The 26081-nt window shown below is 38.8% G+C and overlaps 1 protein-coding gene across 1 annotated transcript in view; it reads left to right on the top strand.

Moving 5' to 3' along the window:
* Window positions 1-513: 513 nt before the first annotated feature.
* The window catches only part of LOC126249746 (ras-related protein Rab-39B), a 36731-nt gene continuing 11163 nt past the window's right edge, over window positions 514-26081 (top strand). The window contains exons 1-2 of the mRNA XM_049951426.1: window positions 514-810; window positions 7856-7965. Coding sequence (XP_049807383.1) covers window positions 697-810; window positions 7856-7965 — 224 coding nt within the window. The 5' untranslated portion in view covers window positions 514-696. The remainder of the gene's footprint in view (window positions 811-7855; window positions 7966-26081) is intronic.

Here is a 26081-nt window from a genome sequence, read left to right as displayed (position 1 = left end):
ATACATTTCAACCGAGAGCAAGACAAATTCCAATCCAAATAATTTCTTACTTTGTTCTTACACAGATCTGTCTGATTCTAGATTGTATCTGTTGGGTTTTGTGGTAAAGAAATTGTTAATAAAACCATAAAAGTAACGTGTAAAGCAAATTTCAAACACCACCGTGCACTAATTTGTCCAACAAAAAACTCTTAAAAGAATTACTTTAAGGGTCATTACTTGCATGGTCAGTGGGAAATGCAATCAATCAATCATATATACGCTTACAAAATTATCCATTGTTGTCAAGAGGAAAAAATTTCTACTGAGGTATTGTCTCACACACGCAAATATTCTAATCTTCTTACCTCCGTCACTTCGATGCATTTGCACCGAAGACCAGACACACACGTAAAACAATATGATATTATGATATCTATGAGATTCAGGAATATATGAAATTTCGCTATGCTTTACTACACTCATTACGGATTTTCCGAAATATTGTTGTGGTAGGACGTTAGGTTGGCAATTAAAGTCCAGTCAAAGGTGGCGTATTGTGTCACACTCAGCTGATATACCAAGGATGTAGTAATGATAGTAAAAGAAAACAAATCTATCTGTGTTTAGGGTTAAAGGTTGTGTCGAGAGAGTAGTTCTGAGTGTGTTGACGATGTGTATAATAAGAGTTACTACCACACTAACAGATTAAAACATATGAAAATGGTTGAACCAATTTTCGACTACCAGTTTCGTTTGATATTAATCGGCGACAGTACAGTTGGTAAAAGTTCATTGTTGAAGTATTTCACGGACGGAAAATTCGCTGAGGTAAGTGAACTTTTCATTACATTTTAAGAAGTGTTGTGGAACGTTTCGAATGTTTTAAACGTATGGCGTACGCGCGTGGGAGTAGCTAGATTGTTTGGCGTAAGATCGGAAGAGGCAGGATACAGCTCTTTTCTAAACCTCCATGTACTGTAATTGTTTGTTGATCTGAAGCGTAAAAGATTTTATATCACCAAATTGTGTGTGTACTTTATCCATAGAAATGACATTGTTGCGTTTTTATTATGCTGTTGAAATATGGTTCACTCGGAAAGTAGTTGTCTGAAGTAATTGTTCCATATTCTTCTTTGTCATTTCCCTGCTGGATTGTTTAAACCTTTTAATATTTTTCATCGGTGTCGGTGTTTACTTGTGGGAGACATTTATACGAATATCTAACACGTTTATTTTTGTGGTGGGGTGTGCACTTTCTTTCATTGCCATGTCAGATGCTCTATTCAGATCATACTTATTGAATGCAACGACATTTTTATATTTTCTGCAGGTAGTTACGTGAAAAGGCGAGTTAAACATAACAAATATTATTTTTTTCTGTATTTTCCTACCTGGTTAACAAAATGAGAACTGTCAATGCCAACAAACTTTTGTCTTTGTACACATTTGGTATAACAGTAAATTTGCAGGAGGATGTTAAAAATGTCTTTTACTTCAGCAGCATGTATTATACGTATATCATGAGCTGTCCACTCCACAAGTTGTCTTTCGATGATTTGAGTTGTGCATTTTATTAAAGTTATGTTACACCTGTTTTTTTAGATTTAATAAATTTGACTTAACTGTAGTCATTTCACTATTTCATGAAGGCTAGTTTTATCAAGTACACATAGCAGACATGAGTCAGTTAACGTATTAAATTTTCTCATTGTGGATGGTGTTGCTATTAAGACAAGACATTTATGTGGCAAAGCTATGGATACAAGTCAAGATCCAGCTGTCCTAATTTTGTTTTATTGTAGTTTCCTAAAATCACATTTGTTGTATACTGCCATTTTTCCTTTAACAGGCCGTAACAGATTGCTTCCAATGATTCTCCAACTATCTGTTAATGACCTTTACTTCAAAACTGTAAAATACAATATTTCTGTTCAGTTTTTCAAATACTTCGAAAATTGTCAATCCTTGCAGTTCTGATTCACATTAAACAGTGCTGCTTGGAATATGTTACATTTTAGAATCTTACCGTAACAGTGGAGAAAAGTGTGCAATGTCTAGTTTAATGTAATTGGAACACAAAAGTGTGTTCTTAAATGAATTGCTTAAATGGGCTTAATAGCAAATGATTTAAGAGCAATAACAGCAACAGCCAGATATGCAAACTGTTTAAAATGTGACATCATAAACATTTATTTATTTGCCTTTTCTTTGCATGTAGGTGTCAAAAGGGTAGAATTTGCAAATGCTACTTTGAAATTGTTGCAGCTTATATCTTTCATAATTTCTTAGTTTACAGCTGATGTGCCACTGGTTCATATCACAAGCTGCGTCTTAATATTCATTGACTTTATATAAACATTTTTCCATCAGAACAGATTTGAATTTTGTGTTAAAATAATTCCCCATACATGTTCTTAGTTTGGCAGTTCATTAACAAACATTGATGCATAGGTTTTGATCTGTCACTTTCAATTTTGTACTTTGCTAGAGTTAGTCATATTTATCCTGGTGTTGTGATCATTTACATCACTGCACTTCATAATTTATTTTTTGGTCCATAAAAAATGTAAGTGATGTGAAGATAATATTTCTCTCTCTCTCTCTCTCTCTCTCTCTCTTTCTTTCTTTCTTTCTTTCTTTCTTTCCGCAATGGGATTCTCTGTGGCCTATCTCATTATCCCATGTATATTTTCTCAGTATCTGTATCAACAGTACAGTGCAAATAATTCAGTCATGTAGTGATACATTTCATAGCATACTATTTTTAATGTTTTGGTAGGAACATCTTTGTGAGCTGGCAAAGGAGATTTAAGCACCAGCTGACTTTTGTGTGTATGAAATTAATGTGGTTTATCCACCAGATTTTCATCAGTGTACAAACCCAGACATTTACAGCTTGTTGCCTGGATGTTATGTGCATTATTTGTTAGTGTGGTGACAACTGCCTGCCGCACAGAGTGGGCGAGCGGTTTGAGGAGTCATGTCAAGGATGGCGCGGCCTCTACCGCCGGAGGTTAGAGTCCTCTCTGTGTGTGTGTGTGTGTGTGTGTGTGTGTGTGTGTGTGTGTGTGTGTGTGTGTGTGTGTGTGTGTGCAAGGAGGTTGCTACTATTCCTACTCAACCCTAAAATTGAGGTGTCAACTGCATAGTTTATTAAATGGGAGTTAATGGGTTGTGCAGAGTCATTAATGTAAATGTGCTGCAGTGCACGTGGTGGAGTTGTGGACTAAACAGGTAATAGGAATGTTAGTGAATATCACTGGATCAAGGAAACCAGGTAGATACTCTGTTTCTTGATTTCTGAAAAGCATTTGACTCAGTACCACGCCTATGCTTATTGTCAAAAGAATGATCATATGAAGTGAAATCTGTGACTGGATTGAGGACTTTTTGGTAGGGAGGACACGCCATCAACCTTGGATGGAGAGTTATCGTCATATGTGGAAGTAACATTAGGTGTGCCCCAGGAAGTCTGATGGGACCCTTGCCGTTCATGTTGTATACTAACGACCTTGTAGACAATATTAACAGTAAAATTGGGTTTTTTTGCAGTTGACGCAGGTATCTATAATGAAATACTGAGTGAAGCTGCATAAATATTTTGATAAGTTTTCAGAGTGGTGCAAAGATTGGCAATGTGTTGTAAATGTTCAGAAACATAAAATTTTCCTCTTCACAAAATGAAAAAAACATAATATTCTATGAATATAATATCAGTGAGTCACTGTTGGAATCAGCAAACTCATACAAAATACCTGGGTTTAATACTTTGTAGAGATATTGAAATGGAATGACCACATAGGTTCAGTCTTGGGTAAAGCAGGTGGTAGATTTCAGTTTATTGGTACAATGCTGGGGAAGTGCAATCAATTGACAAGACTGCTTAAAAATCAGTCTTGCAACTGGTTCTAGAATATTGCTTGAGTGTGTGGGACACATACCAAATAGAATTAACAGATGGTATTGAACACATACAGAGGGGGACAGTGCAAATGATCACAGGTTTGTTTAATCTGTGGGGAAAATGTCCGAGAGACACTGAAGGAACTGATCTGGTAGACTCTTCAAGACAGACGTAAACTATCCCCAGAAAGTCTGTTAACAAAGTTTCAGGAACATGATCACTCTAGGGATATGCTAAAACCCTGTACGTATCGCCCACATAAGGCTCATGAGGATAAGATTAGAATAATTACTGCACGCACGGAGCCATTCAATCAATCATTCTTTCCGCACTCTATATGTGAATGAAACAAGAAGAAATCCTAATAACTGGTACAGTGCCGTGCGTATCATGGTCGTTTGCACGGTATAGATGAATATGTACTGACACAAAAAGATTTTCAGACCTTTATTAGTTACAAACTAAGTGTTGAAAGTTTAAAATTGTTCTAAATGGATAAGAGATGGGGCCATAAATACTTATAGTGTATTGTATACTGTAGCAATTCAGGGCTAAAATGGACAAAAATAATTACATGCTACATGTCAGTTTGTGTTGGTATTCTAGTGCTTGCAGCTTTGTGACATCCAGCTGGGTGGCATCACACAGATTGTGTGGTATTTTCTCAAGCTAACTTGTTCCCATCCTAATGTAGTCCTCATGACAGGATATCTTTGTATAATCATTGCACTTTTTATCTGCTCATTACACAGGACTCTGAGTGGCAAGAAGTCAACTTGGTGAAATATCACGTGGTCTTGCACCACCACCCTGCTAAGTACATGAGAGCGGTCAAATATAATTTACCTGCAATGGCCGTGAAGAGCTTAAGGCAGTTGCAGGTCTTACGACCCACAAATGTGCTCATAGATTTACAGAGAACAGTGTGTTATTTTACCTTTGGATAGTAGTTGGTTTGCTACAAAACCTTCCTGCCTAATGCTGTCGGTAAATATGAAATAAAATCGTATTTTCAGTGCTTTTAACATGAGGAATGTTTTATTAATGAACTGGTTTGTATAAGAAATTTAGCAGTTAGAATTAATGGAATGGTTAGATGCAGTTGTCCTGTGCAGATGGTAGTGGCTAAGACTTTGATTTTAGTGTTAAGTGGTTTCTACTGTGTAGGTGGATTTCTGTGATTGTGAATGGATGGGAGTGTCTTGTACTCCATGGAATACTGCCACTGTAATGTACACTTTAAAGCACAAAAATCTGGCAGAAAATTACACAGTCACTCCAATACAGCAATGGTGCAAATTAAATGCAATATGCCATTTTTAAAACACTTGAGAGCAGTCATTACTTGAAATGTTATTAAAAAAAGTGGCCTATTTGTTTTATAGACCTATTCCAAGAAGCCACACAAGCTTTCCTGCAAATACAATAAGCTGTTAGTAGCCATAGGTACCCTTCCAGACCATTAATATGGACCCTAACAACCTTGCCAAGAATGTCCATGTTAAGTTTCAAAAGTATCTCCTTTCTCTTACATTCCATATATATGGGTGGGGGGGGGGGGAGGGGAATCCCTGTGTTACAATGATATGCTGTTCATTTTCAACATTAGTTGCAACAGGTTTTGGACCACAGCCTAGAAGCTTTCACACACACTGTTAAAATTAACAGCATGCCATTGAAATACAGGGAATTTTTTTCCCATGTATTATGCGTCTCTTGTAGAAAAGAAGATAACGTTGAAACTTAACATGACATTCTACAGTCTAAAATAAAAAAGTTAAAAAAAAAGGTCTCAACTACTGTTGAAAATTAATAGCAGTGAGGGTCACTTGTTGTGGCAAGTATAACAAAACTATTGCCAACACTTGTTGTTAATCTACTTGTATGGGTTGACTCTGACTTCTACAAAAAGAAGAAGAAAAAGAGTAATACAGAAATTAAGTCAGTTGCAGTCTAGCAGAAAGGGGGGGGGGATTATTAAAAGCTGTTTATTCAGTCTACGCAGCACTGCCGCCACCACCACCAGTAAGGCTTTTTTATGATTATATTACTGAATTCTAACTAGGGCAGGCTACACCTTACAATCCACCAGTTAGGGGCCACTCAAAACGCTTGCACAAATGCTTAAGTCATTAGGCTTTCTGTTCCAGAGATAATACATCTACTACTTATCTTTTTTATCATTTATGGAGTGTCTTCCTGAATTTAATCTTAACAGTGTAATGGGTGATAGGCCTAAAAGTCATAGCATTCAAAACACTATCTTCTGCACCATTTAAATTGAATAAAAACACTTTGGCTCATTCACTTTTGCTAATAGTTGCCAGGAAATGAATCTTAATTATATTCATGAAAACAAGTCTCTGTGTAATTAATTTATTAATGCTTGGAGACTACTTTAATGATCATACAGGACAATAAGCATTATGGTTATCTAGACTCGTGTATTGTACTATTTTTACCTATATTATTTATTATTGCACAAAGTAAAGTTAGCCTTCAGTTTTATCAGAGACTTCTAAATATCCATTAAATGATGTGAAGATACACTAGGAATGACATGTTTCAGACTCTGTGTTAAACTGTAGGTGCCCTTTCTCAATAGGAAAACTGGGGTACAAATGTACTTCTAAGTACCGACGTGAAAAATAATTTAAAAAAAAGACATAAGAGCAGCGACTTGAACCCACGATGTCCTGGTTTGTAAGTAATTGCTCTGATGACTGCAACCACTCCCTCATTGAAAGTAGTAAAGTGGTCCAGTGTGATGACTGTTGACCTTAGTTGTTTAAAAAATTAAGTCCTATAAGGCCTAGTTGGCTAAACCATGTAGGGAGACATGCAGAGATTAAACTGTTGAACTTCCTTGTAGGATCAGCTCACCCATAGGGAATGCCATTTTTGTGTAATTTATCATCTTAAACATTCTGTATGTGTGGTGCAGTATTCTGCTGCACTGACATGTGGCCAGACATGGCAATTTACTTCTGTCATTACACTTTCTGTTTTGTAATAGCTAATGGCAGTACACAATTCTAGGTCAGATACCTGAACCACCATGCTTTGAGTCCACCTGCTTTATTCATGAGCTATGTCATGAGGCTGTCAGTGTCTGTAAAACTGCTCTTGTGGAGGAAGAGAATTTGATGGCATCGCTGAGCACACTGTAGAATGATGGATAAAACCATATCACAATACTGGAAAAAAATCCAGCAGATATGTAGAAACTAGAATTTGATGTGAACACCACCAGTTCATTATCCTGAAACTGTGTGCACATAACAGCAAATTGTTTTTAAACACAGTCTGGTTGAAATATACTACTGCTCTTCCAAGATCAGTTGATACAGTTTGGCATTGGCTTTGGCAGGTTGGTCTGCAAAGCAAATGTGCAGCCAATTAGTGGAAATTCAGGCGATTATCATTTACATGACCAACTAAGTGTTTGTTTCAGAAAATATCTTTTGTAATATTTTCCAATCAATCTTTTTTCTGCAGAGAGTAACAGTCCCATAAGAGTGTATAATTTCCGTGGTGTGTATTAATGCCAAATATATCAGAGTTTGGAGCTGAATTCTTTCCCATTGATTTGGGATGCTGCCCAGAATGCTCATATTATAGGTAATGTTGTTCCATCATTGAAACCATTATCCTGAGTCAGTCATCTATTTCCAACAGGATTAGTCTGCAATATCCACATATGAATGTTAATAAACCATAATTCCCTCAGATTCAGTTACACACATTCTTTACCTTTATGAATGTTACTGTGTAGAATGTGATAGGCTCTTGTGTAACTTACTAGGCAATTCAAATTTCAGCTTCTGCCATTACTTTGTGCTGTGAAGTGTACCTGTTTTCTTCCATTTACCATTATTTTCAGCTAACCTGGAGATAGTGATTTTTCAATTGTTTGAAACATTACTTAATGCACTTACAGAAATTAACTTGTTTGTATTGACATTTCAGCTTTCAGATCCGACTGTGGGTGTTGACTTTTTTGCTCGTCTCATAGAAGTGAAAGATGGCACCAGAATAAAACTTCAACTCTGGGACACAGCTGGACAGGAGAGATTCAGGTATGATTTGAAATGCCCCTTGCCTAAATAACCAGTATTATTACAATTCACTTGGATTTTTGTGTGTGGAAAAATGTTAGGTGTTGATGTGTTCAAATGATCTTTGAGTTGAGGACAACTTTATTTTTTTTCCTTTAATTCCATGAAAGTGCAAATTTACAATATTTGTAAGCAGACTCTTTAGCTGCACCACACAGCATACAGCCAGACAACCATATCATCAGCTGCACTTAATATATCCTGTGGGTGACAAGTTAAGATGTATGTGGGAGATACCATTTCTTGACTGGTCTTTCATTGTGCATACTGAGAATTTGAAGTGTAAGCTTTTTAATGATCCAAAGGCTATTTTCTTAGCATCTTTCATTAGAGAGTGAGCATTTCTGTGATACCATCTTGTTGATGAAACAGACCATGCAGCTCTTCTTTGAATCATCATCTATTGTTAAGCCAACTTGCTAAGGTTTCCAGGTTGATGCCTGATAACTCCAGGCAAGAATGACTTTGTGGGTGAATTACATTTCATTATTTTGCTGCTGAAAATTTGTCTACTTTTTCCACAACTAGGTTTACGGGCCATACCATATTAAATTACTGCGACTGAATACTTAATTATTTGTTAGTTATATTTCAGTCCAGTGTTTGTACAGGGAATGTTGTTACGCAACATCATCAAATCATTCTACTTGTTTATTTACATGACATTGTATTTGATTATGTCAAGGGTTAACTGCCAGTCTTTGCACGTGCCTTTGTCATGAGTCTGTGGCCATGAATGCAGAACAACACAGATGACCAAATACAAATATTCAGTTGTCTGATTCTCATCCAAACTCTTTCTGAAATTGTAAAAATCATAATACAGAAATTTCTCCATTTCAGCTCCATTTCTGATAGTGACTGAATATGTTAAGCATGACAGTAGAAGGCCTTACACTTGTTTCTCTCAAGTAATTTATCCACAGATGTGCTGTGTAGACTTCCATACTACAATCTTACAATTTTCAGATTACCATATCAGTTAGTCAGTGGCTGTGCATATGAATAAATGCCCTAGAAACAGATTCCAGAGGCAGGGATGAAACATGTGATGTGATATCACTGACTTTAGCATAAGCTGTGTTCTTCACCAGTGGTATCATGCCATTGTACTGCATTCTAAAGGCACAATTAACACTGCCACTTCAATTTAGAATATTCAGACAAATTTTTGTGACTATTTATTGTTGTCAAAAATAGCTTACAGCATGGTGGCTTAAGCACAATCACCTGCCCCTTATGGCAAATATGTGGTTCCTAAGCCAAAAACTGATAATTACCAGTGTTCAGATACACAGCACTCACTCTGTCAACAGGCTGTATGACCATAACCCCCCTCCTTTTACTGGAAGCTTGACACTAAGGCCACAAGTCATGGGATACTTCCTAATATGGTGATGGACCTCCTTTTGCTCAGCACAGTGCTGCACTTCGATGTGGCATGGACCCAACTAGCCGTTCAGTCCCCTGTAGAAATATTGAGCCATGTTGCCTCTATATCTGCCCATAATAATGAAAATGTTAGCGGTGCAGGATTTTGTGCATGAACTGATCTCTCGATTATGTCCCATAAATGTTTTATGTGATTTTTGTTGTTCTGGGTGGCCAAACCATTTGCTTGAACTATCCAGAATGTTCTTCAAACCATACTCGAACAGTTGCGGCCCGATTACATGGCACATTGTCATCCATAAAAATTCCCTCATTGTTTGCAAACAAGACAGTCATGAATGACTGCAAGTAGTCGAACATACAGAGGATGCCATTAATTCCATGTAAACAGAGCCCACACCATTATGGAGTCACCACTAGCTTGCACAGTGTCTTGTTCACAACTCGGTCCATGGCTTCATGGGGTCTGCACCACACTTGAATGCTACCATCAGCTCTTACCAACTGAAATCAGGACTCGTCTGACCAGGCCATGGTTTTCCAATTGCGTAGGGACCAACTAGTACAGTCGTGGGCCCAGGAGGGTCACTCCAGGCAATGTCGTGCTGTTAGTAAAGGCATTCGCGTCACTTATCTGCTGCCATAGCCTGAATTTCACCACACTGTCTTAATGGATACGTTCATCATACATCCCACATTGATTTCTGTGGTTATTTCATGCAGTGTTGCTTGTCTGTTAGCATTTACAACTGTTCATAAACACCATTGCTCTGTCATTAAGTTAAAGCTGTCAGCTACTGCTTTGCCTGTGGTAAGAAGTAATGCCTGAAATGTGTTTTTCTCAGCCCACTCTTGACCCTGTGGATCATGGAATTTTGAATTCTCTAACAATTTCGGAAATGCAATGTCCCATATGTCTAGTCCCAACCACCATTTCACAGTAAGTCTGTTAATTCCTGTGGTGCAGCCATAATCACATCACAAACCTTTTCATAAGAATCACTTCAGTACACATGAAAGCTACTCCAATCCACTGCTTTTTTACACCTTGTGTACATGATACTACTGCCGTCTATGTGTGTGCATATCGCTATCACTGTTTCCAAAAAGTCGCTGTGATTGTGAAAACAGTAGAAAGAATATGAAGGTGAAAAGGGCACAATTACCTAGCTGTATAGATTTTCAGAGAGTGATACGCGTAGTGAAGACAGAACCTTCCCAGATGCTAATTTAGGATGTAAGATTGCTGAGTAGTTTATCACTAGTCACAGAAGTTAATCAGTTCATTTTTATCAATGTGATTGTCTTATACACAGATTAGATATAGAGGGTGTTTCAAAAACATCCATCTGATTTCATGAGGATATATCTTGTATATGAATGAAGATAGAAACTTGATGTAGATTTTCAACACACATCGAAACTAAGACTTTACCTTGGTGGCAGTTGTAAATTAATGATTCATATAGTTGCTGGCAAGGTTTGTCTGTATTTCACTATAAGCTGGTGTGCAAAACAAAATGACAAAAGGAATTTTTGCATGATGTGTCTCAGCCAAGTAACATACCTCGATGAAATCTGAACCAAACATAGAAAGACCTGCTACTTTTTATAAATATGTAATGATATGAACAAAAATAACACTTACATTCAAAGACAATAATTACACTGAAGGCACCATGATTTATGGTGGAACCCTGAACAATACAAAAGATAGGACATGGCTCTTAATAGGGTGTGCGATTGCCATGGATGGCAATTAACGCTCTGCAACATGCTCCTATGCTGGCCACAAGTTTGGTAAGGAGTTCTTGCAGTAGGGCATTCTGTCACTCCACCAGCGTGACTGACAGCTGCTGGATGGTATTTGGTGCCTGCAGTACGTCTGCCCAACACATCCCACATGTGCTCAGTGGGATTCAAGTCAGGTTGAGGGGAGGGGAGCTAGTCCATTGGCCAAATGTCCTCTCATTCATAGAGCTGCTCCAGCTAGGCAGTTAAATGCAGTCACACTTTGTCATTCATAAAAATGAAGTCGGGGGCAAACACACCCCTGAAAATACACACATTGGGAAATAGTACAGTGTCCCAGTAACCCTGACCAGGAAGTGTACCATGTTCAAAGATTTAGAGGTCATTATGCCAATGCAACATTATACCTACCACATCATGACACCTGGAGCACCAAAATGATCATGTTAGGCAGTGCTGGACATACTCAAATATGGCAAGAGGTGGGACCACACAATGCACCTGAAACATGATTGAAAATTATCATTTTAGTCGTCTGTGTGCTATGGTGTGAGAAGGCAGTGTTACATGGGCATACAGACCTCCAAATCTTTGAACACAGTACACTCATCCATCAATATTATTGTGACAGTTTACTCCTTCCCCATGTCTCTATTTCCAGGGATGCATTAATTCCACAGTTAATTTTTATGTATGGAAGTGCACAACTGCATTCAACTGAGTGGATTGAAAAGCTCTTGGAATCAGAGGATTTTTGATAAATGGACTGACCTGCCTGTTCCCTTGACCTAAAACCTGTCAAGTGTGTGCCATGGGTTGGGGAGGCACATTGCACCACATCCATATGCTCAAATGATCATCCAGAAGTTGTCAGTTGTGTTGGTGGAAGAATGGAATGCTCTAGCACAAGAACTCCTTACCAGCGACCAACTACTCCTGGCCACAACCAGCATTTCAGAGCAAGCATTGCTGTCTTGGGATCGCACACACTATAAAGAACCACACCCCACCTTTTGTAATGCCCAAGGTACCACCGTGAATCACAGTGACTTCAATATAATTACTGTCTTTCACTAAAAGTGTCATTTAGTCTCATTGTGTACATTTCCGTTAACTTCTGTACTATAATGTAGCAGTTCTTTCTATGTATGGTCAAAGTTTCATCGAGCTATGTCACTTGGCAGTGACACGTCACATGAAAGTTACTTTCATCCTGAAGTTTTGAACACAAAGTGAACATTGTGTGTAATGTATAGATGGTGATAACATAGCAACCAACAGGTGCAGTTCTGTTAAAATTGTTCGGTGCAGTTTACATTGAGATTGTGGCAATGCACTCCTACAGTTTGAAGCATTAAACAATGATATCTGCAGGCATGGTGGAAGGATTGTCTATATGGCTCCATACAAGCTCTAATTTCCCTTATCTTGCCTTTGTTTTAATGCAAAATGCACTTCAGCGGCAGTATTGTCCTGAAGTCAGCTTTAAATGTTGGTTCTCTAAATATTCTGAATAGTGGTTTACAAAAAGAATGTAGTCTTTCCTCCAGGGATTCCAATTTCTCATGTAGCATCCCCATAATACTCATATGTTTATTGAACATGCCAATAACAAATCTAGCAGCATGTCTCTGAATAGCTTTGATGTCTTCCTTTAATCTGGGCTGATGGGGGTCCCAATTTGCGAAAAGAATGTAGTCTTGCAAAAAGAATGTAATATTCCCTCCAGGGATTTCAATTTCTCATGTAGCATCCCTATAATTCTCAGATGTTGACTGAACGTGCCAATTACAAATCTAGCAGCACATGTCTGAATTGCTTTGATGTCTTCCTTTAATCTGACCTGATGGGGATCCCAAATATTTGAACGTAACTCAATAATGGTTTGCACTAGTGTTCTATACAGTCTCCTTTATAGATGAGCTACACTTACATAATTCTCTCAATAAAGAGAAGTCACCCATTTACCTTCCGTACCACTGACCTTATGGGCTCGTTCCATTTCATATTACTTTGCAATGTTAAACCTTTATGGGAAGAGAAATCCATGGGTTACTACCATGTGCTCAGACAAGATGTAGAGTATATTCAACAGGGTTGTGCTTGTTGTCCAGACACCTACAGTCATGTTCAGCCAAGAATTGGCCATTCCTCATATGTCTGGTGTGTTTCAAACCATACAGACTTAAGTTGCTAAAAGCCTTTTATCATGGAGAGAGCATTATGTAGAAATATGTGAATTCCTTCTGGATGTGGATAAGGGAGATGGCAATTTCATTACACACATAGTGCATAATGATGTTATGCTCCATTTAAGTGGTAAAGTGAACCACACCAATTTGAGAATGAGCAAGAGTGAGGATCTCCAAAGCGTCACGCTTTTCCCCCCATTTCACAATATGACGTACAGCCTGTTTCTTTTCACAAAAAAACACTTGCAGAAATCACGCACCTGGATATGCTGAAGACCTGCCTTTTTCCACAATTGTGAGAACATTCCAAACATTAGATTTTTCCATTGGATGGACACCGCTGCCCTGGCATTTCCTTGTAAGAGCATTTTTAAACAATGTATCACCTGAATGATGGGTTGGCCATAAGGGGCGTATGGATCTCACATCAGTATCAAAGGTTGCCTTAATATCTCTCTCTCTCTCTCTCTCTCTCTCTGTGTGTGTGTGTGTGTGTGTGTGTGTGTGTGTGTGTGTGTGTGTGTGTGTGTGTGTGTGTGTGTGTGTTGAGGCCTTGGGGAAACTCACCTGCCCCCTACCCACCTGCTGACGTGATTATTTTTCTTACCTGATATAACTTTAGTCAGTCCAATTGATGTTCATTAAGCTTTTAGCCTTATGAATTTTAATGTTGACGATTTGCCACCCAGAAGGCATAATTTGTTCTGTTACTGTCTTAGCTCATTCATAATCTTTGTGGGGGTCAGATGTGGTTGAAGTTTTTTGCCACAGATGAGCCCTGGGGCAGCCCTGTCTCCTCTACCTGCATACCTCCCGGTCCATATACCTTTCTCTATCTTCAATTTATTTCTTATCTCTGGCGTCAATATTGATTTCAGTGCCTCGATTTTAACATTCCTATATGCTATCACAATTTGATCATATTTCTAGGTGATATCACTAACTTCAGGCAATGCATCTCTTGACTAAGGGACTGATAACCTCACTTTTCAGTCACTTCAACCAACCATTCATCTTGTTATTTGTTGTACATCTAATGGAGGGCACAATTGACCATTTGTTAAAGGTAAATGAAAACTTTTATCATAAGTTTGTATGTGCAAATGTATAAAAGATGCACCATAGTGAAATCAGGTGGTTCGTGGAAAATAAAAACTCTGTAACCCTCTAATTAATATTTGCTCAAAGTTTCTGTCTTCATTTTTGTAGAAGATATAGTCTTGCAAATTTGGATGAATCTTTTTGGAACACCCTGTATGTCAATAATAGATACGCAAAGGAACTGTGTGAAGTGAATGCTTGCAGTTGAAAAAATATAACGAGAAGGTTCCCCGGTGCTCTGGAGAAAGTTATTACATTTACATTGGTAATTAAAGTGACAGTGCCTAATTTCATTCCATAAAATTTAGGGAAAACTGCCACATGTCCATAAGACACTGTTTTGGCCTAGTCAACTGGCTATCTTCAGCTATGAACTTGCAAAAGTATCCTGATCTCATTTATTGAAACACCTGCTGGTAGGCAGCACTTGAGTGCCTGTGTTGTTAGGTTGCTTAATCAGTGTCTTCCACAGTGGGGCTCACATTTTCAAGATCAGATCTACTGTTCTTGTTTGATGAAGTCACAGAAAACTGATACTTACAAAGAGAACTGAGTTCCGTAATGACAAGATTCCAGGTGATATCTAACCGGAAACTGTGATCACAATTTGTGAAGTCTTCAAACAGCTGAATTTCTTAAGACTCAAGTGGTGAAGTCCCAAATGTTGAATGTATCGAGCATAATTTAATTTTATTATAGTACAATGAATTACCTGTAAAAAGTGAAATACACAACAACAATAGATTTGCTAGCTTAAAGGTGGCAAGTGTGTCATTGGTGTTCCAAAGCACACTCCTGTATAATGCAAGTTGTTTGGCATGATTTTGTCCCTAATGGAACTGAAAGATGTGTCACATCCACAAGAAAACTCATAAACTCTTTCTTTGTGTAACATTATGTTGTCTTTTACCAAGTTTGGAAGCGGTGGGAAACTCTTAAATGTCACAGTGCTTACTTTGTCTTAACCTGTAGTTTTTCTTGCATAATTCAATGTACTGGTTCACATACCAACACTATGGATATGCAACTTTGTCATTAGGGGCCTAGACAAGAAGTGCATGAAGCAAAGATACTGTTCACGTTTTGCAGCTATTCTGCCAGTCTCTCAGTCTAGAGTTGACTGTCCAGCATTTTTTGGAGAGATGAGCATACTCAAAGTTTGTAATGTAAATGGCATGATCATAAATAAAGAGAAATGCACCAGGACCAAGTGACATAGCATGCAGCTAGACAGTGGTTTTCTATTAATGGTCGGTAAGTCCCTACCCAGCCTTCACTATTTGAGGTTCCCATGGCTTGCATTAATTGTGGCAGGCAAATGCTGGCACGGTTCTCTAAACAACTCACAGCTATTTCCTTTCTCTCCCTTTCATCTGATTTCACCATCAATGATCAGTGACACTATAACCTTCCTTCCTATTGTGCAAACCTCATGAGGCTCACACACTTGTAATACACACACCTCATTTTTCGTAGTCATTTGCCAGCTCGGTAGCTCATCTGTTTGTCATCTTGAAGCTAAAATCCTCATTAAATAGTTCATGCTGGTTGCTTAGAAGAAATCTGCTAAACACCACAATGTACATTGCACTTTTTGACTTGTGTCAATGATAAGTTTTCCCACTTCTCAGAAGTAGTGCTCTATCAGGTTGGCACTCAGAAATAACTAAGAGTACTGTGGCAGAAATATTCATACTAATTACAAAGTTGTTGAAACGCCTATTAATGAAACACTTTCCAATAATAAAAGATAGTCCATCTGAGTCACAGAATAAAACAATTAAATGTGACGCAAAACACTGTCGTTTATACAAGACATTGTAAGTTATATGCAGTATTTGTTTGCAGAAATATATCAGATGAAAGTTCACTAAAAGAGCTCGCACAGTTCACTCATTAACTGCAGTCACAATGTTCAGCAATAGCTCTTTAGCATGTCTGTGTCTGTGCTTCCTACCAACTCCAACTCAGTTCTGTCAGATATTCAATAACTTGAATTATGAACCCATTTGAAAGTTACTGGACATTGATGTTACTTAGTTTCTGCGGATGTAGGAACATGTATTAGGTTGGTGCATAAGTTCATAGCAATTTTTCCATAATTTTAATAAACACAACAGATACACATGACAGCGACTTCAGTCATCAATTACATATTCTTCTTTACTATTTACAACAGTCTGCCAATGCTGAGGTATCTTTAAAATTTTGCGACTGTAGAAATCGCATGGTTTTGAGGTGAAGAATTCATCAACTCGTGTTTGGAGAGCGTTTCATCCAGAAAGGAAGTTCCTTGAAGTTTGAGGGTGTAAAAGGTGAAAATATGAGGTGGATCATCAGGTGAATAAGGTGGGTGTGGACTGACTTTCCAACCCAGTTCCTGAATAGTGTTTCGTCAGTCTAGCTGAATGCAGGCAGGCATTATCGAGGAGTAGCATTGCTTCATGTTGTCTTCCTGGTCTCTGTTTTTGGACTGCATCTGCAAACATCTCATTCATTGACAGTAAATGTCTGTGCTTATGGTTACACTTCAGGGAAGCAATTTGTAGTATCTCACCCTGTCGCTGTTCCACCAGATGCATAGCATTATCATTTTTGGATGCGTGCAGGGCTTTGTACAGGGCATTGCCACTTTGTTTGGGCTCAGCCATTCCTTTCTTTTCCTTGGGTTAGTATAAAGACACCATTTCTCATCCCCAGTAACAGTAAGCATAGGAATCGTTGGTTTCCACGAGTCAGTTGGTGAGCAAGCAGAGATGTACATATGGTCACTCACTGATTTTTATGATTGTGGTTTAGAGCATGCAGTACCCGTACACCCGATTTTTGAACTGTGCCCATTTCAGGATTGATTTGATGATTTTGATTTGATTTGATTTGATTTTATCAGGGAAGCAAAAACAACCTTTGTCAAACCCACTGCTGCCCACACCGAAACAGAGTTTATTGTGCGGTACCATTCCCTGTCTCTCTATTAAAGCCAACCAATGCCCTTGAACAGTGCAAGGAGATCCTTTTCCAGTGCTTTGCTAGACACAATTTCTTCAAGTCTGGTTGATCCGAATATTTTGTGTGTTATAATTTCCAATGCCTCACATTTGAAGATCAAGTGTGATACAGTTTCCTCACCCACACCACACATCCTACATTTGGGATCTTCTTTATCCCACAGTAGTGGAAAGATCACAGTTCATCACATGTGCCAGTTCTCGAGTACACTGATGTACTTCATTGTGGATTAAGACAGTTAAACGATCTTCGTCAAATCCCAAAGGCATTTGTGAATGAGGAAAACCCATTTTCTTACTGTGCTCTGTCAAATGACATTTTTCCCATACACAGCACAAATGTTTCTGGCTGCCTCTGCTGCTGTCTTCCCTCTATTGAACTCAAACAGGAAAATATGAGGGTCGTCCACAAAGTTAGTTTCATTTCTATTTCTATCTGCGGCAGTACTAAGATTGCAGTTCAGAGCATGTGCGACAGTTACTCTGACTCAAGTAGAAGACATGTACACCATTTCCAAATCGCTGCTGCCAACATGTGCTTCGTAGTGCTTCTTTATGCGGTTAGCCATAATTGAAAATGCCGCAGCGTGTGAAATCAGATCTGTGATTCGTTGTCTAAATGCAAAGAAAGTTAAACCAAAAGAAATTAATTGGCAAATATGTGAGGTTTACAGACAAAATGCTATGAGTGATTCAATGGTTAAAAGATTGGTCAGACTGTTCAATGGAGGACGTGATAAAGTGCATGAAGAACAACGAAGTGGACACCCGTCTGTGGTTACTGATGAACTGGTTCACACAATTGAATAGAAGATTACGCAAAACCGTAAGTTTACACTTAGTGCCCTTGCTATGGAAGTTCCGCAAATCTCACGATCACTAATTCGTGAAATTGTTACTGATAAACTAAAATTTTGAAAACTTTGCTCACAGAATGAGATTTTAACTCTGCAGTGGAATGTGCACTGATATGAAACTTCCTGGCAGATCAAAACTTTGTGCTAGACTGAGACTCGAACTCGGGACCTTTGGGACCTTTGCGTTCATGCAAGTGCTCTACCAACTGAACTACCCAAGCATGACTCACAACCCGTCCTCACAGCTTCAGTTCTGCCAGTACCTCGTCTTCTACCTTCCAAACTTCACAGAAGCTCTTCTGCAAACCTTGTTGAACTAGCACTCCTGGAAGAAAGGATATTGCGGAGACATGGCTTAGCCACAGCCTGGAGGATGTTTCCAGAAAGAGACTTGCCCGCGAAAGGCTCTGCTGCAGAGTGAAAATCTCATTCTGGAAACATCCTCGAGGCTGTGGCTAAGCCATGTCTCCGCAATATCCTTTCTTCCAGGAGTGCTAGTTCTGCAAGGTATGCAGAAGAGCTTCTGTGAAGTTTGGAAGGTAGGAGATGAGGTACTGGCGGAATTGAAGCTGTGAGGACAGGTTGTGAGTCGTGCTTGGGTAGCTCAGTTGGTAGAGCATTTGCCCGCGAAAGGCAAAGGTCTCAAGTTTGAGTCTCGGTCTGGCACACAGTTTTAATCTGCCAGGAAATTTCAACTTTGCTCACTTGGGTACCCAAAATTCTTACTGAACAGAAGAAAAGAAAAAAAATGGGCAGTGCACTTCAGTTTTTGACACACTACAATGAAGAAGGCAATGGTTTTCATTCTCAGATAGTCATGCGGGATGAATCTTGGGTATCGTACGACACCCCTGAAACAAAACTGTAGTCAATGGAATGGAGGCATACTTTATCCCCAATGCAGGTTAAGCCTAAGCAAATCTTGACACCTCGAAAAGTCATGTGGACTGTGTTTTGGGACAGAAAAAGCATTTTGCTGATTGATTTCTTACCACGAGGCCTAACAATCAATGCACATGGTTACTGCGAGACCATTAAGAGATTGTGCCGCGCAATACAGAAAAAGTGCTGAGGATTATTGTCAAAAGGTGGTGTTGTTTCTCCACGATAATGCCGACCTCACACGGCTAATGTGACCAAACAACTCTTATGGGAATTTCACTGGGACACATTTGATCATACTCCGTACAGACTGGACCTCGCTCTTAGTGATGTTCATATCTTCTTTCACCTAAAATCTGTCCTTGTTGGTCAACATTTCAATGATGATGACTAGCTGAAAGAAGAATACACAGGCGGCAACCTTCTATGAAGAAGGCATACAAAAACTTGTGCCACACTATGACAAGTGCCTACAAAATTTTGGAAGCTGTGTAGAAAAGTTGTTTAACAGTTGTAGATTTTTTGTACAATAAATATATTTTTCTGTATCTGTACTCGTTTCTTTTATGTAACCAAATGGAACTTACTGTGTGGACGTACCTGGTGTGTCAGAAATGTTAAGATTTCTCCACTTGGTACTCTGTTTTCTATCATCCACAGCTTCACTTGCTATCTCTAAATGACAAAATGTCAACTCAAATAGCAACAGTGAACTACAAATAAAAAAGACAAACAAACCCTTAGCAATGGAATACCAACATGCAAAACAATAAGCCTATGAACTTATGCACCAACCTAATATTTCCATGAACAAACTGCTCGTAATAGTAGTGTAAGCAAATAGCAGGAATGTAGGTGTTACATGTTTGATGGCTCAGCTGGGATTGGGCACAGACTGATAGCAAACTCATTTTTGGTGATGTGAGACTATTTAAAGACTAGTGTATGAACAAGTTGTTAGTTCAGAAGTTATAGAATGACTTGAAAAATGGCTAGGAAAATTTTTGTTGTGCGAAAATATTGGGTTACCAAAAATGAGGTAATTTAGGCATTTAGAAAAGTTAATGGAATCACTTCATGTACCCACACTAAAAAAAAAAATAGGTCCCAGGTACTACACCATATTAAAAATTATATTACATAATGGCAAATTATTCAAAATTGTGATTATTGGCTTAATCGGTGGTGGGTGTCATCTGATTCAGAAAAAAATAGAACAGCAAAGTTGGTGTCAAAGTTCAGAATCCAACAAGCCAAACACACACACACACACACCTCAACATTACAGTATCACTAATATATGTAGGTAGTACTGGTCATATTACAATGATTAAATAGCTACAGTTTGCATACCTCACACCTACAAGAGAAGAGTGTTTCTCTGATTTTAACAACTCGCACAGTTCCGCAGCCACTTTAAATATAGAATGAAGGGGGGACACATTATCCAGAGGGGCAGCAACCATTTGTACTTAATAAGTTCATTTACTTTCAGAACTGCAAATAAATGATAAAATGACATGATAGTCCATGCAGTCACATAGGCCATAACCTGTTGTCTTTTAAGTGGTATGCAACTTTTGTGGCAGTTACTAAAATTTCACTGTTGTTTCAAGCAATAGCCCGTTGGGAATAAACTTGAATGAGTATTCATCCATCCTTAACTGGCCTAAAATACAACAACAAGGCATAGCATTTTCAGACAGCATTCCATGCATGGGCAATTTTTGGAATGCCCTCTCTCTTCTTACACCTTTCTTATCAAGGTTGGGTCAAGAGGAAAGGTGCGTGCTTTGAGGAATGATAGTATTAGTAATTCTGAAGAAAAGCCACGTGAACATATGTCTTGTTGCTAAGTTTCTGAGGAAAGTAATGGAAACAATGGAGAACATGACAAATTTAGGTGTTAGTAAATGAAACATTGTGATCTAATGTTTAGTTTGTGTTAATTGCCTCACAAAAGATGTTCAAAAGTCCTCAGTCAGCTGCAGTGCATTTTGCAGATTTTGTAACTGTTGTGTTGCTGGTCTGAGCTCATTCGTACAGTCCTTTACTTTAGCACATGCATGTAAAATAAGAGCAAGAAGTTCCTCCTTTGTGTCCACTGTGCACTTACAGAATTTGCTCTTATGCCCGTCCCACAACGAGTAATATGAGTAAGAGCAGGTGACGTCGGAGGCCAAGAAATGACTCCACTGCAGCTGATCCAGTGCCCAGGACCTGTACCTGTTAAATACTGTGTCACTGAACATTACAGAATGTGCACGAATTCTGTCATGCTGAAAGTACATAAGTCATTGTGTTGTCAAAAGGATATTCTCAAAGTATTCCGGTAACATATTTTGAAGGAAATAAGATACCGTACTCAATCAAGACAGTTACCTAAAACATCTGGACTGACTAGTAGGTCATCAATAGTACCACAGATGTGACACACACGTTGAAATTATTGGTAAAGACAAGACAGCGTAGCCTAATGTTGCATTGGCTGTACTAGCATGTGAGTGCTGGTGAAGGACAACATAAGACTCTGTTCCCTGTTGTTTTCAAATGGCTGTATGTTTGATATGCTTAAGAAAAGGACAATTCCCCCCCAGAATCACTAATGTTGTTGCCCTTCAAAGTATGTAACTTTCCTCCTGATACACTGTATATATTGAATTGATGTCCTTTCAGCTCATTTTGAGTAAGAGAGAAGTATTTCTTACAGCAGGATGTTATGTTTTGATGAGGACCTGGGAACATGAGAATTACTATAGAGAGAACTCCATTGTAGCAAACAGTTTCTGTTGATCCTAATGTTGGGGCTATGTCTTTTACATTATTCAGACCAGCAGTAATGAGGGAAATAAAATAACCGAAATAGCAAACACACTAAAGAAGCAAAAATAGGAGAAACAATTAAGTATAATGTACAAAAATACACAGATCAGCCAGAACGTTATGACCACCTACCTCATAGCTTGTATGTCCACTTTTGGCACAGGTAACAACAGCGATGCATTGCGGCATGGAAACAATGAGGGTCTGGTAGGGCACTGGAGGGAGTTTGGACCACATCTGAGCATGTGCACGCTCCTGCGCACACACATGCACCCATCACCTAATTCCAGTAAATTACAGGGAAAAGGAGAGGCGGCGGTGGTGAGCTCTGACACCATGTTCAATCACATCCCAGGTGTGTTCAGTCGGGTTCAGATCTGGTGAATTTGGGGGGGGGGGGGGGGATGAGCCAGCACATAAATTGGAACTTGCCACTGTGTTCCTCGAACCGATCCATCACACTACTGACCTCGTGACATGGCACATTATCTTACTGAAAAATGCCGATGCTGTCACAAAACGTGATCGTCAAGAAGGGATGTATGTGATCTGCAACCAGTGTATGATACTCTTTGGCCATCATTGTTACTTGCACGAGTTCCACTGGACTCGTGGATGCCCACGTGAATGTTCTCCAGAGCATAATGGAGCCGCTGCCAGCTTGTATCCATCCTGCAGTACAGGTGTTGAGCAGCAATTCCCCTGGAAGGTGACAGATTCGTGCCCTCCCATCAGCATGATGTAGGTATTGGGATTCGTCAGACCATGCAACACTCCACTACTGCACCAACATCTAGTGCCAATGGTCACATGCTCATTTAAGTTGTAGTTGCCAGTGTTGTGGTGTTAATATTGGCACATTCTTCGGTTGTCAGCTGTGGAGGTTCATTGTCAGGAGTGTTCAGTGCACTGTGTGCTTGCAAACTTGTACTCTGCCCAGCATTAAAGTCTGATGTTAGTTCTGCAACAGTTTACTGCCTGTCCTGTTTAACCAGACTGCCTAGCCTACAATGTTTGACATGTGTAGCAAGGGATGGCTACCCAACACCATGACATCTACACACGATTTCACCTTGGTTTCACAATGGGTTGAAGAGAGAGACCACACCACACCACAGCACTCGTCAAACACTTGAAAAGTTGTGAAGTTCCCAAAACGCATCTGCTGAGCCTCTGGGCCATCATAGTCTGCCCTCAGGGAAACACGGATCGCGAGGCTCCCGCATTCTACACACGGACAACAGGCTTACTGATACTACATGCAACATGCATGTGTCCGACTAGCAGCCGTTCCTTGCTAGGTGATGCTGCTATCGCTTCAACAGGTTTATATTGATAGGCCAATGGTCATAATAGTTCTGGTTCATCAATGTATTAGGGTCAAAAAACCAACACCCCCCCCCCCCCCCTCATCTTATTGTAGGTAAATCAGGAAGAGGAAAACCAGTTGATTTCTTTCCTTTATGGACACCATTAAACTGCATAAATAAAATGCTGCACATTGCTAGACATCAGTGATGTTTAGTGATTTCAGTAATAATTTTGTGAAGGAGCCAGTTGAGAATAAAAGATGGCTGACAGGGAAGTATAGTGGCACTTAGCTCTTGTTAAAAAACAAAAAAAGAAAACCATTCTTTGTGTAGAGAATGTGAAAAGCGAGTCATGAAAGATGATTTGTGTGTCAAGTGCAACTACTGGTTGTACAAAAAGTGCACAAAAGTAAACCTAAAATACATCAGTGATGATTTTCCGTGGATAAACCATGGCTGTTAATGAGAAAACCACCACTCTTTTAAGTATAGTCAACTCAAAAAGAAACCCAAAAATTATTAAGTCACTACAAAAAACAGGCATTAAAAACTGAAATATTGACTATAAAGAAAGAAAATGATATGTAATATGAGAAAAGCAGTCCTCTGTGTGTGTGTGTGTGTGTGTGTGTAGAAATCCATGAAATGGAAAAAACAAGAAGACTGCAAAAATAAATATGCATGTGTGAAATTAAAAAAAAAAATACATCCAGTGTGTCTTATCTCAAGATAAACTCATTGAGCCAAAAATCTGTGTTAAATATACAGTAAATGGAATGTAGGACATACAGTAAAAGAACAGACAAAACCACTGCTATGCAAGGGAAAAGTAAGTTCAGTAACTGGCAATTTGCTGCTGAAAAACATCACTGTCTTCAACTGCAAAATCAACATGCAACCAGGAATTAGAAGGCAACAGCTCAACAAACATTTTCAAAATGTTAAATACAAAACAAATGACTACAGAACTGGAGAGCGAAACAAAAAATTACTACAGAGACGTATTTATACATGTTGGAGTCCGCAGCTCGCAGTCTACATATACGTGATTACTCTGCTGTGCACAATAAAGTGCCCGGCAGAGGGTTCAATGAACCACCTTCAAGCTGTCTCTCTACCGTTCCACTCTCGAACGGCACGTGGGAAAAACGAGCACTTAAATTTTTCCATGCGAGCCCTGATTTATCTTATTTTATTGTGATGATCATTTCTCCATATGTAGGTGGGTGCCAACACAATGTTTTCACAATCGGAGGAGAAAACTGGTGATTGAAATTTCATGAGAAGATCCCGTCGCAACGAAAAATGCCTTTGTTTTAATGATTGCCATGCCAATTCACGTATTACGTCTGTGACATTATCTACCCTCTTTCACAATAATACAAAACGAGGTGCCCTTCTTTGTAGCTAACGTTGCTGTCTCTGGATCACGGGGTCCCAGGTTAGATTCCTGGCCGGGTTGGGGATTTTCTCTGCCTGGGCACTGGGTGTTTGTGTTGTCATCATCATCATAATCATCATCATCATCATCATCATCATTCAGGAAAATGGCTAAATTGGACTGTGTAAATATTGGGACGTTGTATGGGTGCTGATGACTGCACAGTTGAGCACCCCACATAATAATAATAATAATAATAATAATAATATACATGTTGGAACAAATTTGTTAAGAATAAGCAATGAAGAAAAAATCCTTAATGAAACAAGAAACATGATTAGTTTTGCAGGAAGTGTCTGTGCAGGATTCTGGCTGATACTTAGTGGAATCCTAAAAAAGTGGTCAGTGAGTGACAAATATATCTCCAAAATAAAGTGTGCCATCAAAGAACAATGTGATCATCTTGGGGCAGTTTCCAGTTAAATAGTGGTGTCAGTAACGCTCAGCAGAATGTTTAGATGTCTGCAAAATCATTAAAAAGCAAGGGAAACTAATATAGCCTGATAGGGGTGAAGAATCGGATGCTCCAGTTGAAAAAGCAAAATATATCTGCCACATAAAAAAGTAGGGACTACATAATGTGCCTTCAGAATACATCACATATGTAAGTCAACAAAAGAAAAATTACATAAAAGTAAAACATCAGAATATGCAATACATTGGTAACAAGAAACTAGAAGCAGAAGTATTCCTAAGTGAAATACAAACAAACATACGCATTAGTGAACATGGGCTAACTGAGAGTCAGATAGTAAAGCTGACAGTAAAGGACCATATCTTAACCAGTTACTTCTGTAGATCTAAACATAAAGGTGGTGAAGTTTCTGTATATATTAAAACAGGAAACCCCATAAAGACTGTAAACAGTGAAGGTATCAGGGACCCATAGCTCTAAAAAGACTTAGAAATTACGGGTGTAGTGGCAGAGGACTTGTGTGTTTTGTGTGTACAGATCAGTAGGTGACAAGATTGGCGTCTTTCTGAGAAAGATTGCTAACTTACTAAGTATGAAGGAAAAAAATAGTTATATGTGAAGATTACAGTACTGACATAGGAAAAGAATAAAAAAAACAAGACACAGTTTTAAAGAATTGTTAATACAGTATAACACGAAGGCAACAGTATCTGCACCAGCGAGAGGGACTTATAAATTTCAGACAATTTGTGACAACTTCATTAATAATACTAGTAGGTGTAACTATGGATCACATGTAATTCAGACATACATATCTGACCATCATGGACAGTTAATCTGCTTGTGCAGAAGTAATGAAATAGTATCAGAATAGAAATGAACAACCAAAGAAATGAAGATAATC

The sequence above is a fragment of the Schistocerca nitens genome, chromosome 3, assembly GCF_023898315.1.
Source record: "Schistocerca nitens isolate TAMUIC-IGC-003100 chromosome 3, iqSchNite1.1, whole genome shotgun sequence".
Lineage (NCBI taxonomy): Eukaryota > Metazoa > Arthropoda > Insecta > Orthoptera > Acrididae > Schistocerca > Schistocerca nitens.
The sequence above is the reverse complement of the archived record's forward strand: the minus strand, read 5'-3'. Positions and strand labels throughout refer to the sequence as shown.